We start from the raw sequence: 17,809 nt of genomic DNA on the forward strand, positions 1-17,809 counted from the left end.
GAGGTAGCTCATTGAATCCCCACTTTTAATCAGTGAAGAAATCAAGACCCTAAGAATTTGTATGAATAAGTCTAAGCAGCTCACTTTAAGCATGAGGAGAATGCAGCCGCGTGATTAACAGTGGCAGGATGGGACACCTGGGTGGCTCAGTCGGTTGGGCGTCCGACTTCGGCTCAGGTCATGATCTCACGGTCTGTGAGTTTGAGCCCCGCGTCGGGCTCTGTGCTGTCAGTTCAGAGCCTGGAGCCTGCTTTGGATTCTGTGTGTCTCTCTCTCTCTGCCCCTCCTGCACTCATGCTCTGTCTCTACCAAAAAATGAATAAACGTCAAAAAAAATTAAAAAAATAAAACAGTGGCAGGAAAGGAGATTGGCTGAGGTTCTCTAACCCCCAAGTCCCGGGCCCCCAGGAGGTGTTTTTCAGCCCTCTAGTGAGACGTGTGGCTCCGTGTCTCTGGATAGGTCACTATGGGTGACCTCACATTGGGTGTGGCCCTTGCACACTTGAACTTGCTGGGAGTGGGCCCTTTGGCAGAGCACCTGCCCGCTGCCCGATCCCCTGTGCCCGTGTGAGTAAACCCAATTAGTTTGGGGAACCAGGCAGGGAGCGATTCCGCTCCTGCTCCTAGTGGTGCTATAAAGTGTAGAGTTGCCTTCTTTGGGGGATGGGAGACAGCCAGGCTCTCCCACAGCCCCCGGGGGTCTGTCTCAGGCAACTGGGTTTGGATTCTGCACAACTCAAGGGGCATCTGGCCTGTGTTGGCTTTAAGGAGGTGCTCAGGGGCCTGTGGATGTTTTACGGGTCTCGAGAGGCCTGGACTAGTCAGTGGTCTCTCCGCCCTGCGCTGGCCCAGGCAGGGAGCTCGGAGCCCTCGGTGTGTGTGTGTTTTTGCTGTGGTGTTTGCCTGCTTTGCCCTGGGGTGGTGCCTAAGAGGACGGCTGCTCATTAACACGCATTGGTTGTTTCTCCTTGGATGTAATTCATTTGATAACAAGGGTAATTCACAGAATTGTGATTGGATTTTGAAAGTGATTTTGATCCTGCTTTTCTTTACTTGGCCTTAAGCTAGTTGACTCACACAGCTGGGAACATGCATTTCTCTTCTGGTCTTACCTGCTTTGGGGTGGCAGCTTCCTGGTGCGCACATCTCCCCTGCGGGCCACATCGCCCTGTCTCCTGCCAGTCGGGACCCCTGCTCCCTGAGCACATTCCCTGCCCGGCTCGCTTCTGCCGTCTGGCCTGGCTGGGCATGGCTGGTGCCTACAGACAGCATGATGAGCTCACTGAGGCCCTGTTTAAGCTTCATTATAATGAGGCTTCCTGTGGATTTTTCTTTTTAAGCTACCAAGCAAGTGCAGAGAAAACCACCCCCTGCAGGGGCAAAATCTGAGCGAGGTAATTCTGAGGCCGCTTTGAGTGCCCCCTGGGGCACTTTGCTTTTCGTGTGTGGCCATTTGCTGGCTTAGGTTTTTAGAGCGGAGGGGAGAGGACCTGCTTCTGAAACGTGCGTTTCACACGTTGAACCTGAACGCAGAACCGTCAGAACTCCTGCTCCTCGTGTGTGGCATATGCAGATGTGTCTGTCTGATGGGCCTTTTTATTCCTGCGTGTTCTCGTTTACTCCAGCTGAGGCTTTGGTGGGGGCAGGGAGCATGTGTCTCCAGCTGCTGGTGGGTGCTGTAAGCTTGGACCAAGGTTTAGGTGTGAAATTCCTGTGGGCATTTATTAAACACACATGTATTAAACACTCCCCCCTGTTACTACATCCAGCCTTCAAATCAGCACTGTGGGCTGTGACCGCACTCCCCATTTTCCAGATGGGAATACAGGCTTAGGAGGCTGAGTGGTTTGCCCACGGTCAATGTGCAATTACGTGGCGCAGAAAGGGTTTGTAACTAACACCAAGCCCCAGTGATCAGCCTGTGTGCCTGGAGGCCGGGTTGGGAGGCGGGGGGCGGGACAGGGGGCTGAACCTGGAGCAGAGGCCCTGTCTGTTGTTTCCCCATGTGGAAAAGGAGGGAAAAAAAAGCTTCATCTGTCCTGTTACCAGAGCTTGATGACATTAGGAACATCCAACAGATGTGGAAATTCAAACTCAAAAAAATGGGGGTGGCTGTCCTCTTGATGGGAGAAGTCGCCTTTTTGCTGCCACATGATGCTTTCAACCAAGAGCCATCCTTCTCCAGGCTGGAGCCTACAGGTCCCTGTTTGGTACAGAAGGTTCCTGGCGCAAGGGGCCAAGGGATCTGGGAAGCTTGGAGGCGGCCGTAGAGCCCAGACACCCCCAAAGCTGAGGGGAGCCGGGCCCTCACACCGGCACAGCATTCAGCCCCGTGGCTGTCAGACTCCATTGTGCTCAGGAGTCTCCAGGGAGCTTGGGGGGCACCTGGGTGGGTGGCTCACTGGGTTGAGCGTCCCACTTCAGTTCAGGTCACAATCTCATGGTTCACGAGTTCAAGCCCCATGTGCGGCCCTGTGCTGACAGCTCAGAGCCTGGAGCCTGCTTCGGATTCTGTCTCCCTCTCTCTGCCCCTCCCCCGCGAGTGGGGGCTCTCTCTGTCTCTCAAAAATAACTAAACATTAACAAAAAAGAAGAAGAAGAAGAAGAAGGAATTCTCCTGGGAGCTTGGGAAGAACCCATAGTACAGGCCTTCAGCCCAGGAGGCTCCGTCATGCCAGGTCTGGACGGGCCCAGGGATCTGCATCCTATGGGTCTCATTTCTGACTCGAGACTCTGGACGTTCTGATGCAGGGGCCCCTGGGCCACACTTGGAGAAACACTGCTTCATGGGGCAGAGGGAATAGTAACTATGGAGTGGACAGGGGCATGGGAAGTGCAGGGGGGAAGCTGCTAGGGAGCCCAGGACTGAGTCTGTTGGGGAGAGAACAGTCCCAGCAGCCTTCCTAAAAGTTTGCAAAGGCGCAGGGATCACCGCGCATGGGCGCAGCGGGGGAAGGGGCTGTTGGGGAGGGCACAGCGGCACGAGGCAGCGTGGCTTGTCTGGAGAGCTAGAGACGGGTGGCCACGAAGCAGGCGTACGTTCGCCGACCCCACTCACCACAGAGGAGTCAGGGAGTGCGCGCAGGGGCCTGCTGGGATAGAGGCCTTGAACTTGCTGAACAGCTTAGAAGCCACCCAGTGGGCAAAGGGTCTAACAGACCCAGACAAGGGCACCCCCCTGGTCCTGTCACTGTGTCACCCTTACTCGGGGAAGGGCCATGTAGAATTGTGCTGGTTTTACAAAGCACATCTACAGGCATCCGTGCCTGGCGCCCCTCACTGCGTCATTATAATTCTCTCCCTGTTTGAGTCGAGGCCCCTGTGCTCTGAGAGGGAACATGACTTCTCTGGGACCACACAGCGTGTTGGAATCTCTCTCTTGACTCCAGGGCCGTGGGGCAGAGATGGTCCCCTCGGGGAAGGCTACTGGGTGGTCCTTGGTGACCACTCTCTTGCTTCTCTGGGAAACAGGGAATCTCGGTCCCTAAGCAACAAGGCCCAGAGGAAGAGACATTTCTCTAGAAATGAGAGCAAGGACAGCCTCCTGCTGGTTTAGCTGAGCTTCTGGCCTTGTTCCCACCTGCCTAACTGGCTCTGAGTCTGGGAGTGGGCCCTCAGGACAGGCAGCCCCCCCCCCCCCGGGCCTTTGCTGGCTCCCACCCACCCCAAGCACTGGGCTCACCCCCTCCTCTCTCTCCAGGTGACTCTGGGAAATCTGGGGATCGCAGCGGCTACAGCAGCCCCGGCTCCCCGGGCACCCCCGGCAGCCGCTCCCGCACCCCGTCCCTGCCGACCCCGCCGACCCGGGAGCCCAAGAAGGTGGCGGTGGTCCGCACTCCACCCAAGTCGCCATCTTCAGCCAAGAGCCGCCTGCAGACGGCCCCCGTCCCCATGCCAGACCTGAAGAATGTCAGATCCAAGATCGGCTCCACCGAAAACCTGAAGCACCAGCCAGGAGGCGGGAAGGTAAGGGCGCTCAGAGGCCGGCTGGGCGTGTGCCCGTCCCAGGACAACCAGGAGAAGGCGCGTGGGTGCCCCCCACAGGGACTCTCACCTCACATGGCACCCCAGTCCCTCCCGGATCTCTTCAAGGAAAGGCGGCACGTCATGGTTCCATTCTGTTTGGGCGTCCCCACCAAGCCGTGAGTGCTTTCCCTGCTCAGGGGAGAGAAAGTACTGGTTCTTTCCTTTCCTGTTTGGGCCTCTGCTGAGGGGACAGTATCTGAGACGACAGGGTTGGTTGTCTCTCCGTGGGGTAAAGGCTGGGCGTTCTCAAAGTGGAGGCACCCTCAGAGGTTCCCCAACCTTATATTTAGAACATGATGCAAGCAGTCTATAGGTGAGTGCCTCTGGCATTCGTTAGACATTAGGTGAGGTTTCTCTCAAATCCTCAGTTCTGAGGAAATTTGGGGTGCCGTTTGGAACAAGCAATTCTTCAGAGCCGGTTGGGCGCTCGTGAAATCTTTGGGTTTCCTAAAGGTGGAGAGACGTGAGCGTCCAAGGGCGTGAGGTGGTGGGAGATAGGGACTGACCTGGACCCCCTTCCTCCTCTTCATGTCCCTGCCCCCCCGTTGTATGAGTGTCCTAAGGCTGACATAGAAAATACCACAGACTGGGCAGCTTATATAACAGAGGTTTATTTCCTCACAGTTCTGGAGGCCAGAATACCAAGATCAAGGTTATCAGCAGGACCGGTGTTTTATGAGGTCTCTGCTTGGCTTGTGGATGGCCGCCTTCTCGTGTCCTCATGTGGTCTTTTCTCTGGTGCCTCTGTGTCCCAGTCTCTCCTTCCTGGAAGGACACCAGTCATACTGGATAGGGGCCCACCTCTTTAAAGACGTCATCTCCAAATACAGTCGCATTCTGAGGCACTGTGAGTTAAGACATCAGCATATGAATTTGGGGGGACACGGGTCGGCCCGTAACAGCCTGTCTCCCCCTCCAGCACCAGGAAGGGGAGTGGAGAAGGGAGAAGAGGTGGCATGTATGGGGGACAGAGGACCACGACTCCACTCTTAGGAGCACAGATGTGTTTGGCCTCCTGGGCTTGGGCCATCTTGGGGGCGACGAGCCTCTGGCTGTGCTGGGGGAGCATTACGGCATCCGGAACCAATGTTTCCCTTTTAGTTAGAACCATGTGCCTCCCACAGCGGGGGCCTTTGCAGTATTGACGTTATTTATCACTCTTGGCTGGCGTCTGGGTCACCGTGAGGGGAGGGCGTCTCAGGGCTTTCTGTCCATGTTGGTGCCTTAATTGAAACCCTGTGCCTTGGTCCCCATGGAGCCTCAGGACCTCTCCCTGGCCTTTCCCATCCCGGGGCTGTAGAGTCCTGCCCAGTCGGGAGGCCTGGGTGCCTCCCGGGGTAAAGCCCTGGGTCTCATGGCCACCGGTCTTTGGTCTACAGAGTTGGCCTTGTTTACTTCCCGTGTTTACTTTTCTGCAGTGTTTGCCTTGGCTGCTCCTTGTAAAGATGCCCATCTCCTTCCAGAAGGGTCTGGAAGCTGGGGCAGCCGGGGTGTTGACTTGAAGCTGGCCCCTCCGGGAGGTTCTCGGCAGAGGGATCTGCAGGAACAGTGTTTCCAAGGTGGTGGGGTGTTGGCCACTGGTGGTCGCACAGGCCCCTCAGCACCGACAGCGTCTGGTGTGTGTGCCCTGTTCTCACGGCATAAAGTGACCGTTTGCTCCTCGCTTTGAAAAAGGAAAAACAAAACACCCACACTGCCAGTCCTGCACCTACAAGAAGATGGTGGCTGTGACCAGCATCTCACAATGACTCGTCACTGCAAGAGAGAAACTGTCACCATCAGCATCTCCAGCCCGAGGGCTGTCACACAGCAGCAAACACTCACCTCTTCCTGCTGGCCCCAGGCTGCACCTGCATCAGCCCAGGCTGTACCCCCACCAGCTCAGGCTGCACCCCCACCAGCCCTGAGTTCCTCCGACATCGGCTTGGAAGGCGTGGGTGCTCCTGGCCTGTCTCCAGCGGTTCTGCAGAGAACTCGGGGCCGGGGCTGAGCATGTCCCACCGGAGACCCTTCCAGGGCCGGAATCTGCCCCTTGCACCCAGGACTGCCCCGTCTGTGGGGGAAGAGGAGTCCAGTGGAAGGGAGCCAGCAACCAATGCTCAGCGTGGAAATGCTCCCAATTTGGGGCGCAGGCACAAAGCTGTCCACGTCTACCGAAGGGTTAAAGGGGACAGGGCAACTATCCAGGACTCTTTGGGGGAGGAGGCAGGAAAGTGGCAAAGGGAGGAGTAACGGCTTCTCTTAAATCCCATGGAAAACCGGAAAATTTTCTGAAACAAAGAAACCTTCAGCCATGACAAAGAGCAACACTAATCTCCCGGGGGCGGGGGGCAGGGCGGGGGGGGGGGGGGAATGAAGGGAAAAGAAACAGGAAAGAAGAAGGCACATGGGATCCACGGAGAAGGCCTTTGAAAGGCCCGACTGCAGGTCTCCCGAGGTCTCCTTGAGACCTTTGAGGGCCCTGTGGCGTCCCACAGTGTCCTGCATGCAGCAAGTTCTGTGGGTGTTTCCGCTGCAAAAGGGTCAGCGCTGTGAGTCTGAAGAACAACGCAGCTCCCTGCATAGATGCTCACACCGAAGGAGGAGGTAAAGGGTTCAGTTTGCAAACCTGCAGAGACTGAAAACCGCAGAGAATTGATGTAAATCAGTGGTTGGAAAAAAAATGCAAAACACCTGTTTACTGCTCTGTACTTCGCTCTGTTTTCACAATTTGCTGTTGTGAGCAGGTATTGCTTGAAGAGTCCGGAATGAAATTATTTTTTTTTAACGTTTATTTATTGAGAGAGAGCGTGTGCGTGAGAGCACAGGCCCGGGAGAGGCAGAGAGAGAGGGAGACACAGAATCTGAAGCAGGTTCCAGGCTCTGAGCTGTCAGCACAGAGCCTGACACGGGGCTCAAACTCACGGACCGTGAGATCATGACCTGAGCTGAAGTCGGACACTCCATGGACTGAGCCACCCAGTCGTCCCAGAACGAAATTATTTTTGAAATCGCAGATAAGCACTTGGCCACTTTAACGAACTAGCTGAATCCACCAGGGGCTGGGGGAGACGGGAAGGCAGGCCAGCCACGCAGACACGCATACAGCTCCCTGGGGGAGCAGCCCTTCCGCCTGACTGCTAGAGGATCACCTGAGGGCAGGGGGGGGGGGTGGGTTGTTTGAAAAATCTTGGTGCCAGAGCCTTCCCCCCCGCCCATTAGGATCTCCCGGGGAGTCTCCCCAGATGTTCCCAATGTGCAAGCTGAGGCCCAGTGTCCCCAAATTCTTAACCTGCTGGCCTCTGGCCTCAACCCCCACTACTAGGGTCTCCTGCGTACCCTGGATCTGATGGCCGGTTTTTCCTCTTTCAGTCCTGACCCTGTTTTCAGATTCCCTCCACCTGCCTCAGTAGGCTCGTTCCCCACCCAGGCCAGCCCCTGTGTCCTGCAGCCCCGCCCTGGGTTTGTCCCAGCCCTGTTTGTCCCAGCCCACATTAAAAGAAAAACAGAAGGACATAGAAAGTCCATGTAACTGAAAGGGGAAATTTTTAAATATTAGGAATTAAATTAAACCCACACCACTGAGGGTCCCCCACACTGAGGGTCCCCCACACCACTGAGGGTCCCCCACAGTGAGGGTTGAGGGTCACCACACTGAGGGTCACTTGACCAGCATCACTGAGGGTCACTTGTGTTATGGACTGTCCCCCGCAATGTGATATGTCACCAGCAAGTCAGAAAAGACAGGACAGGCCCGTTTTGGAACCATCGTTGGTCTTTGAGTGCCAGGCACATGGGCCGAAGGAAGACAGTGAGAAACTACACCCTGGAGATGTTCAGACCAAAAGCAGAATAAAACTAGAAGTCACAGGGCTGGGGTGGCCAGGGGCACATGGGCTTAGGCTGGAGTTTTGTTCCTTTACACAAGAGCTAAGGGGGGTTGCCAGCCGGTAGAGGGAGGTCCCTGCTGGGTCTGCGGTGAACCAGCTGGGAGTTTGCCCTGACAGGACAGGAGAGGACAGAGGAGGAGGAGGGCACTGCCCGCAGGGAGCCAGCCTCAGGCTCCATGGTCAGTGGGTCCTGGGGACTGAGGTTGGGAGAATCAGAGTTGAATAACCGGGCGGGTGAGGGCCCAGCAAGGTTAAGGCAACGCCGCGGAGAGCCCTCAGCAGCCCTTCTGTGTCAGTGGGAAGCACAGGGGCCCCAGGGACCGCCCAGGGTGGGAGAGGTGGAGCTCACTCAGGGCCAAGGCTGCCTGCTCCAGAGAACCAAGGCAGTGCCCGTGGCTGCCAAGGGTGGGAAAGGATTACAAAGTCATGGCAGGAAAAGGGCACGGGGGCCCAAACATGGGGTGGTCTGGTTGGTTCTGAGCAGATGGAGCTAAAGTCACGTTCTCTGAGGATGTTCAGGCCAGTGGCTGGGATCGGCCAGGCAGGACCGAAACCTGCAGGAGCTGAAGGGCCTTGAAAGCCTTGGGCTGCAATATTCCAGGCAACCACAAGATGACGACAGAATGCTGTGTCTGTCTCCATCCTGGAGAACTGAAGTCTGTATCTTTAACATTCATTATAGTCAGTGACAAAGTCCCAGTTCTCATTTTAAAAAGCAGACACGTCTAGGGGCGCCTGGGTGGCTCAGTCCATTAAGCGTCCGACTTCGGCTCAGGCCATCATCTCACAGTTCGTGGGTTCGGGCCCCACCTCGGGCTCTGTGCTGACAGCTCAGAGGCTGGAGCCTGCTTCAGATTCTGTCTCCCTCTCTCTCTGCCCCTCCCCAGCTCATACTCTGTGTCTCACTGTGTCTCTCAAAAAATGAACAAATGTTAAATTTTTTTTTTTTTTTTTAAAAAGCAGACACGTGAGACCTTTACACGGAGTAAATTAAGTCAATTTGCACCTGGGGTAGTCTGCCTCTCCTGGGTCAGGGCCAGCTATAACTAAGCTAAACCTGAGCTAGGGTGCCACGTCCTGCAGAACAGGGCTGGGACCCTCCCCTGGGACAGCCCTGCAATTTCCTGACCTTCTGGGCATCTCCCCCTGCACATGGCATCTTTCTGAACAATCTTGTATAAATCCCATTGTTTTGAAGACGCACTGGGTATGTTGACCCTAGTGGAGCCAAGATGGGCCCACCAAGCACCAGGCCATGCTGGAGACAGGCCTTTCCGGGGACAGCCAGTGGACACTGGGCCAGCCTGGGAGCTCTTGGGGGAGGACTGGGCCATCTGGAGCATCTTGAGAGCTCTGAGCTCAAACGGGATCAGATCAAGGCCCAGTGAGGGTTTGGGACAGCTTCGTGTCCTTTAGTCACCCTCCACCCCAGCCTCTCCTCTAGGATCAAACCCTGACCACAGGAAATTCTCCCTTGACTGTGAGTCCCTGAGATCAAAATTTGGAGCCTCGAAAACATGGTTCTGTCCTTTGATGAGGATTTTCAGTGTCTGGCCAGGGCTGAGGGTCAATATCACACATATTGTTCTAGCTGAGAAATTAAGTTTCAGGATTTCAGTTTCGTAATGCCAACTCTTTTATCCCCCTTCTGTAAATCTAACATTCTGTAAAGGGTGTTGACTTAATTTGACGACTAACAGTAATTCAGGTCTGCTTCGTCTATTGCCAAATCCCACAAAAAAACTTGCTGCCCTTTTTTTCTTTTGGTGTGGGACTGGAATAAGAAAAAGCCACATTAAAAAAAAATTGTACGTATATTGCAGATCTTATTATTGCTTAATGTCACTTGTTCATTTGATGAATCTCTTTAAATGGATTAGTTCAGAAAATAACGTTACCTTCCTTGAAAAACTGGTTTTTATTGTCAGATAAGGAGAGTTAGGTAGCCCATCGAGTTTCCCTTTTTGCTTTGGCTTCCAGGAAGCTCGGAGTTCAATGTAATGATGTCTAATTGTCAGTCCTGATGACCTCTGCTTCTTTTACCATTATCCTTTTAATTTTGTTGTTTTGCTATTCCGTGTGTTTGCGTGTGTTTTCTAATACTAAACAGCTCCAATTCCTTTGTGAAAGGCAAAGTCTGCTTCTGGGACTTATCCAGTGGAAAGTGATGAGTAAAAAATGATCCCCACAGAAGGAGTTCATGTCCCACTCCTTAAAACCTGAGGGTGGCCCGACGGGATTCAAAGATACTATGCAGAGGGCGGCGGTAGCTCCTTAAGAAGCCGTGTGAGAAAGCCTGTTCCATTTGCTGCCCCAGCACAGGCCGGGGCCGAGGCACTGTCCCTGCAGCCCCTTGCTGGCAGGAGAGAATTTTGAGGCTCACAAGAGAGTGTTGTTTGTACTTGGTGTATGAGAACCCCGGCTTAAGGACCGCTGGGGCGAAACTTTGTTGTCACGCAGGTAGGTAGGTAGCCGGTGGTTGTACCACTGACTTGAGAAGGTTACTTAACCTCCCGGGGCCTCAAGTGGCCTCCTCGTCACTAAGTTAGGGGCACGGCAGTGCGAAGGATGAGGTGGAGTTAGATATTCTTCCAACCCATTCACCCCAGATGAGGGTGGTGTTTACGTTTAAAAACACGGGGCGCCTGGGTGGCTCAGTCAGTTAAGCCTCCGACTTCAGCTCAGGTCACGATCTCACGGTCCGTGAGTTCGAGCCCCGCGTCGGGCTCTGGCCTGATGGCTCAGAGCCTGGAGCCTGCTTCCAGTTCTGTGTCTCCCTCTCTCTCTGCCCCTCCCCCGTTCATGCTCTGTCTCTCTCTGTCTCAAAAATAAAAAATAAAAACGTTAAAAAAAATTTTTTTTAAAACAGAAAAGAGGGGCACCTGGGTGGCTCAGTCAGTTGCACGTCCCACTTGTGATCTCAGGCCATGATCTCACGGTTCCGGAGTTCGAGCCCCGCGTCGGGCTCTGCACTGACAGGGCGGAGGCTGCTTGGGATTCTGTCTCCTTCTCTCTGCCCCTCCCCTGCTCGCAGTGCTCTGTCTCCTCCTCAAAATACGTATACTTTAAAACAAACAACAGAGAAGAGAAGACAAAGGAAGACTTTGAATATATAAAGATGTAAACATTTGTAGGAAAAAAGTCACCTGTGAGCAAAAAGGGGGCAAAGGAGCAACGCTGTAATAAAAACAAACGTAGAATAAGCCAACGATGCAACCCCATTTATTTAAGTCAAAGAAAGCAGACCGATTCTTTACACGCCTGATGCTGGGAGCTGTGCAGTGAAACGGACTTTCTCAGCGGTGCTCACAGGGTAGAGTGACCCAGCCCCTTCAGGAAGCTGCTTGCAGAGGTGAACGGAGAATTTTTAGAGTATTTATTACTTTGACCCAGAAATTCTACTTCTGGGACTCTGCTATGAAATAATCCATAATATGGAAAGAGCTCCTTGCAGAAGGATATTTGTGGTGAGGCTGTTTCTGCTATTTAAAATGGAATCAATACAAATGTCTGATCACACAGATATCACAAAATGGAATAGGACCTATTATTTCGTAACAAAGTTTTTTAAATTTTTTTTTTTTTTTTGAGAGAGAGAGAGAGAGAGAGAGAGAGAGACAGCACAGGTGCGGAAGGGGCGGAGAGAGAGGGAGACATAGAATCAATCCAAAGCAGCTCCAGGCTCTGAGCTGTCAGCATGGATCCTGACACAGGGCTCGAACCCATGAACCGTGAGATCATGACCTGAGTGGAAGTGAGACACTTAACCGGCTGAGCCACCCAGGTGCCCAGAATAATCCTTCTGATGACTGTAGACAAGGCAGATGCTTAGGAGATGATGTTACTTGTTAAAGCAAGATACATTATTGTATGTAATTACCACCATTTATATGTACATGATGGTAGTTTGATTTATATATGTGTGACTTCAAGGGAATATCACAAAATGAAATTGTGGTTGTGGTAGGGTGGCAGGAAAACCGTTTCTTGCTTTGTTTAAACGATTTTTCAAAATCATAATGTTATGTTACTTTTCTAATGAAAAATACATAGCTTTTTATTTTATTTATTTTTATATTTTGAGAGAGAGAGAGCATGAGAGTAGGGGAGAAGGGCAGAGAGAGAAGGAGAGAGAGAATCCCAAGAATCCCAAGCAGGGTCCACACTGAGGCAGGGCTCGATCCCACGACCCTGGGATCATGAGCAGAGCTGAAATCAAGACCCGGACACTCAACCCACTGAGCCACCTAGGCTCCCCCATAGCTTTTTATTTTAAAGAAACATAAAAGAAAATGAAAAAGGGAGGTTAGGGGGCACCTGGGTGGCTCAGTGGGTTGAGTGTCTGACTTCAGCTCAAGTCATGATCTCACAGTCTGTGAGATCCCCACGCTGGGCTCTGTGCTGACAGCTCAGAGCCTGGAGCCTGCTTCGGATTCTGTGTCTCCCTCTCTCTCTGCCCCTCCCCTGCTCGTGCTCTGTCTCTTTCTCTCTCTCAAAAAATAAACATTAAAAATTTAAAAAGAAGGAAAGAAAAAATGGGGGGTTAGATATGTGCTTACCAGGTTTTTAGATCCAGACCAGGAAAACAAAGGGGAAAAAAAGGGATGGGGTCCGAGAGAAGATTACTCTGTTTTTATTCCGTCAGGCTAACGACATCTCAAAATGCTAAATACGGTCTACTATCAATGTAATGTAATAACTAATAATTTAATAAAGGAAAGGCCATTTTCACACCAAAAAGTAGGATGGACAGAATTTTGCTGTCACGTCCTCATTTCCCCATTTTGCGAGGACCTGTGGCACCCTTGATGGCTGACTGTGGCTCCTGGGTCAGAGTTTGGGACCCTTCTACCCGCAGGAGCCGGGCCAGGGCTCCGACCCATCCTCACGGATCCTGCGTCTCTGGAGCAACGGCCCCCGCCTGGCCACGCTGAGATCTCGGTGCCATTGCCAGAGTTTCAGAGAGCCACGCTGGCTCTTACTCGGGAAATCCAGTTGGCCGCTGTTATCAGCGATGAATGGGAAACTAAGGCACAGTTTGCAAGCAGGGAGCGCCTGTGGGGCAAGACACCTGTGATAAAGAGGTCGCCCAGCCCCAGCAGAGGTAACGGGGAGGTCTCCTCTGTGCCGCGGTCGTCTGTGCATTTCCGTTGTTAGACAAATCGGGTAAAAAATCACTCACCGCTAAAACAGTGATATCCCCGCACCGCCTCCCTGGTGCCTGGAGAGAGAAGCCTCTTAGAAACACAGGGGGACCACAACTTTCTGGACCACAGCTCCTCAGGAACATGTGCCCGCTTCCCTTTAAGCCCCTGGCGGCCTTGTGGACAAGGGCGAGCCGATGGATAGAAGGTCAGGCACCGACCCTGCCTTCCGGGTGGCAAAGCCCTCATGTGGAGGGGTGTCTGGACCCGTCTTCTCCAGAGTCATCTGTGTCTCTTCCCCGTGATGGCAGCGATCCCCAAACCTCGCCGTGCGGCCGAAGCACCAAGGGGAGACCGAGATTCTAATTCTAGGTCTGGGTGGGGCCTGGGATTAAAATAGAGGGAGATCTATCTGTCTGTAATCGCAGTGCCCACAGGCTTGAGCACAGCCACAGAAAGGTCTCGCGAACGTTCTGGCGGGCCTGGTGGGTGTGCGAATGAGGACACAGATGGCACTTTTTATTCATTCATTTAAACACGTCATCGAGCGCACCTCGCTCCGGCCCAGCCTGGCGGCCGCTCAGCTGCGGTTTCCAGGCCTCAGATGTGCCCTCTGGGGGGCCTCCGTGGTGCAGCCCTTTGGTGAAGGGAAGAGCTGCCTCCCGGTGGCTGTGCTTTGCAAACCCAGCTCGGTGAGGTGGAGCCCGCCCCGCCCCGCAGTCATTCACGGTTCCGGAACCGCCTTCCTGGGGGCGGGGGGGGGGGGGGGGGGGGGGCGCTGCCTGGAAGCTGTGACTCAGACCTCCTGCCCTCCGCCTGGAGCCTGGTCCCCACCCTCAAGGCAGGAAGCGGAGTGTGTCAGGGCAGAGCAGGTGCGTCTGGGCGTGATGTGACATTCATCCTTTTTTCTGGCTGTCGAAGGTGCAGATAATTAATAAGAAGCTGGATCTTAGCAACGTCCAGTCCAAGTGTGGCTCAAAGGATAATATCAAACACGTGCCAGGAGGCGGCAGTGTGAGTATCGTCACACTTTCCCTGGGCCCGTTCCGTGGTTCTGGTTTGTAACAAGCGGCATGAGAATATACACTTGCGAGACATTGCAGAGAATAAACCGCCCTCGGGGGCAGAGTCTGTGCCCCCCAGGCTCCCTGCACCCGTGTCCACGGTTCTAGGAGGGGTGGGACCCCAGCACCTGTGGGGCCCCCGGCCTCTGCAGAACAGGAGGATGGCTGAGCCTCTCTCCGGCCCAAACCTGGAGGCCAGGTCCTCACGGCATAATACCCCGGGTCCACCCCACCCACCGCCCGGCACGGGCTCCTGGGAGCCCCGCCGCCCGTTTGAGGTTGGGAGGAAAGGGGCAGCATCTGAGACTGGGCTCTGTCCCCTCGTCCCCCGTGGACGGACAGCCCTGTGGGCGGCTGGTACGTCCGTTCTGATGAGCAGACGCGATGTTTTGCTGTCCTCACTCAGAGCAGGAAAAGTCCAGTCCCTGCTCGTGTTTGTCTCCGGCATCTGCGAGGGACGAGCAGATCCCCAAGCCTCGGCTCAGGTGTAAAACCGGCCCGTCTCCTGGCAGAGACTTCAGGGGAAAAATAGCCCCCAAAAGTGCACAGGGGACCCTGCCTGCGGCGCTTGGGAGTTGACAGAGAAATGCTGCCTTGGACCCTTTTACATTAGGCTCCCTCCAAATGTCGTGGGGACGCCTGGTGTCCCTAGTGGGGGAGTCCCTGCGGTTTGGGGCTGGCCTCCTCACCTCTCACCTACCCACTCCATCAGCTCTGCCGTTCCCCTCCCGGCCACTCCGTGGCCACTCACCGTGGGTGCGGACTGGGCCTCCTGCGGCCAGGCCCCCCTTCTCTGCGGCCCCTACCCCAGCCTCTGGGTTGACTGGAAACCACATTTAAACACATCAAAGTGGGAGGGTCGAGCCCCTTTGAGGTCCACCCCCGGCTGGGGGGACGGTTTCTGAGAGCAGGTGCCTTGCTCCTGGCTGGCAGCCAGGAGGGTGGCAGGGGGCGGGGGACAGTGGTAGCCCCAGGCGGGCTGTCTCTCCAGAACGTGCCCAGCCTGGGCCCGCACCTCTGCGCCCAGCCCCGAGGTTTATTCTTGCAATGTGAGTCTGTCTCCCGCCCTGAGCTGCATGGCGCTTCCGTAACGCTTCCTCACCAGTGTCTGCTCAGCGTTTTCCTCTGTGTCCCCAACCCTGCTCTCCTGTCCCGCTGCTACCAGAAGGAAGGGGAAGGTGTGAGGACCACCCCCCACCCTGGCCCACAACCGTGGGCTCCGCGCAGAGTGCTGGTTGCTGTGTTAGCTCCGCCTGGATCTCTGGTATCACTATTGCAGACCTCGGCTCTGGCCGGAGGAGCGAGGCCTGTTCTCTGGTTTGACTCCTGTCTGGTCGGCCGGCAGGAGGCTGTGCTGGTGGGGCCTGGGCTGTGGGGTCCAGAGGTAGCTTCAGGCGTGAGCTCGGGGCAGACGGTACATTCCCACTGCTGATGGCAGTGCCCAGGACATGAGGGGACTTCCTCGAGGGCACCTCCTGTGCTCCCGCCCTCTCTGCCCGCCTCCGGCTAACCTATGTGACCTGGCAAAGAGCCACGGGATATCTCAGGCTGGCCCTGAGCGTTGTCCTTGGAGCGTGGCCACTGCTGGTTTGCAGTAGGAACCTTCACAGAAACCTCTGCTCCTGGTGGAAGGCGGCTGGGGGTTCTGGGCACCTAGCCAGGTGTCTTGGGGGCGCTAGACCTCTGGCCTGGGCCCTCCGGCCTCGCTTGTGGCCCTCCCTTCCCTAGCCTGGAGGGGATGTCCCAGCTGGCGGGCCCAGCTCCCTTGTCCACCTTGGGATCCTCCCTGCCCCCCGCGGGCCCTGGGCTCCACTCCAGGCCTGGCCTCCTCCCTCCCCGGGCCTCCACTCCTCCTGCCACCCCCGCCCTGGCTCCTACCCTCAGGCAGTCCTGTCCCCTCTGCCTCCTTCTGCACACCCTCCTCTCCCCAGGTTACCTCATCCGGGCTGAGGGGAAAGAGGGAAGTCTGGGTCACAGAATTCACTTCCCTCTCTCTCGTGCCGGGAGGAGCTCCCGTGGCCCCTTCCCTGCCTCTCAGCGCGCTGTCTCCCAGACCCTGTTCCCTCAGGACTGTTCACCCCCTGCCCGTCCACCTGCACGGGCGCCGGCTGCCACACCTGGGCGCTCCCCTTGCCTCACTCCACAGACACGGGCCAAGGGCGCCTGTTGGCCTCGGTCAACTCTCCGTCAAGAAGTGGCAGACGCCAGCATGATTTTAATTAACTAAAATCATTTGGAATTGTTCCAGGTGATTTAGACAGAAGTAGATCTCCCTCCTTTTTGTCTGGCTCTCTGGCTGGAGGCCATCTCTCTCCTGGGTAACTCTGGGCTCCCACTCCGTGGTGACTGGCCTCTTGTGGCCTCACACGGGTGGTTGCTGGAGGCCCTGGGAAGTGTCCCTCAGTGACCATCCAGGGACCCCCTCACAGACACGGCTTTCTAGAGGCTTCCTCCAGAAAACCCGTCTGCCGATGCGGGGGTCCCTGTGGGGGATCCCCTCCAGGGACTCGGTTCTTGGGCTGAGATCGGTGGGGCGCTCGGCGGCTGTCGTTCCCCTCGGGAGGGTGGGCAGTGGGCAGTGCGGCCAGGCTGCGTGCTGGGCCCGGGGCTGGTTCTGAGCCCTGTGTGTGTCCGAGCTGTGCTCCATCTCTCGGGGACTGACCTGCTGGGTCCTCTGTGCCGTCTGCCCGTCTCCTGCTGTCGCTTTGCTCCTTGAGCTCGAGAACCGAAATGTCCAGGACGCTGTGTCGTCCAGGTGCCACCTGGCTCTTACCTCCGAGCTGCCAGACCGCTCTGGGTGCTGCTTGCCAAAGGTCCCCACACTTGCTGCGGTGCTGGGCTTTGTGGGAGCCTCTCCTGGGAGGAAGCGCCCCCACCGACCCCACTCTGCCCGCTCCTCTTTGAGGACCAGCAGACGTGGCTTTCTGACTTGTCCAACAAGATTGTCCAAGTGCGGTACAAATGGATCCTATGGATCCCTCCTTTCTTTGTCCCCACCGGATGCAGTGTCACTTTCAGCTCGGGAAACGGTGACTCTTTTAAACGAACGGTGTGGGCCCTGCGCAGTGACAAATATCCCTGTTTTCCCCCTGTGGGACCGAGGGCACTTCAATCCCACAGTCATTCTCTGAAGACCCACCTCCCCTGGGGCAGGGCTGGCGGAAGTCCAACAACACATTTTCCCACCATGACCCGGTGCCTCCCTCGCGGCGGACAGGAAACGCCGTCCAAGCAGGGCCTGGACTTACACGGCTGCTTGTCGTGGGGTTACACCCATAATTAAGTCATCCTGTTTTATTCTCTGTCTCTCCCTCGTCCTCTCCCGCCTCCAGGTGCAAATAGTGTACAAACCAGTGGACCTGAGCAAGGTGACCTCCAAGTGTGGCTCGCTAGGCAACATCCATCATAAGCCAGGTAGCGCTTGCAGAAGGCGGGGAAGGTCAGGGAGGGTGGGGGGGGAGGTGCGGGACGGGACTGGGTGGTGCCTTCTCCTAAAGTGGCTGGGAAGGATTGATGGGCTGGGCTGACGAGGGGAGCATCGAAGGTGGAACTTGCTGGGCCCTGGGAGGGGTGGCTCTCCCATCTCACTCCTGAGCAGGGCGCCATGCTGGCCAAGGCAACGTGACGAAGGGGGGCGGGTCCTAAGCCCGAGCCGGGGACAGGCCTGATCTGGCTCCCGAAGGCTGGACTGTGGATGTTCCAGTTT

General features: G+C 55.6%; 1 protein-coding gene across 20 annotated transcripts in view; it reads left to right on the forward strand.

Annotated features, from left to right (window-relative positions):
• MAPT (microtubule associated protein tau) overlaps positions 1 to 17,809 on the forward strand; it is a 99,932-nt gene that overhangs the window by 73,784 nt on the left and 8,339 nt on the right. For 9 of the 20 annotated variants that reach the window (XM_006940453.5, XM_006940456.5, XM_006940458.5 and 6 more), the window contains 4 exons: positions 1,341 to 1,394; positions 3,701 to 3,966; positions 13,961 to 14,053; positions 17,436 to 17,517. In XM_006940453.5, the coding sequence (XP_006940515.1) occupies positions 1,341 to 1,394; positions 3,701 to 3,966; positions 13,961 to 14,053; positions 17,436 to 17,517 (495 nt within the window). The remainder of the gene's footprint in view (positions 1 to 1,340; positions 1,395 to 3,700; positions 3,967 to 13,960; positions 14,054 to 17,435; positions 17,518 to 17,809) is intronic. The other 11 variants (XM_006940454.5, XM_019818032.3, XM_003997030.6 and 8 more) reach the window with 3 other exon arrangements.

This window comes from Felis catus, chromosome E1, assembly GCF_018350175.1.
Source record: "Felis catus isolate Fca126 chromosome E1, F.catus_Fca126_mat1.0, whole genome shotgun sequence".
NCBI lineage: Eukaryota > Metazoa > Chordata > Mammalia > Carnivora > Felidae > Felis > Felis catus.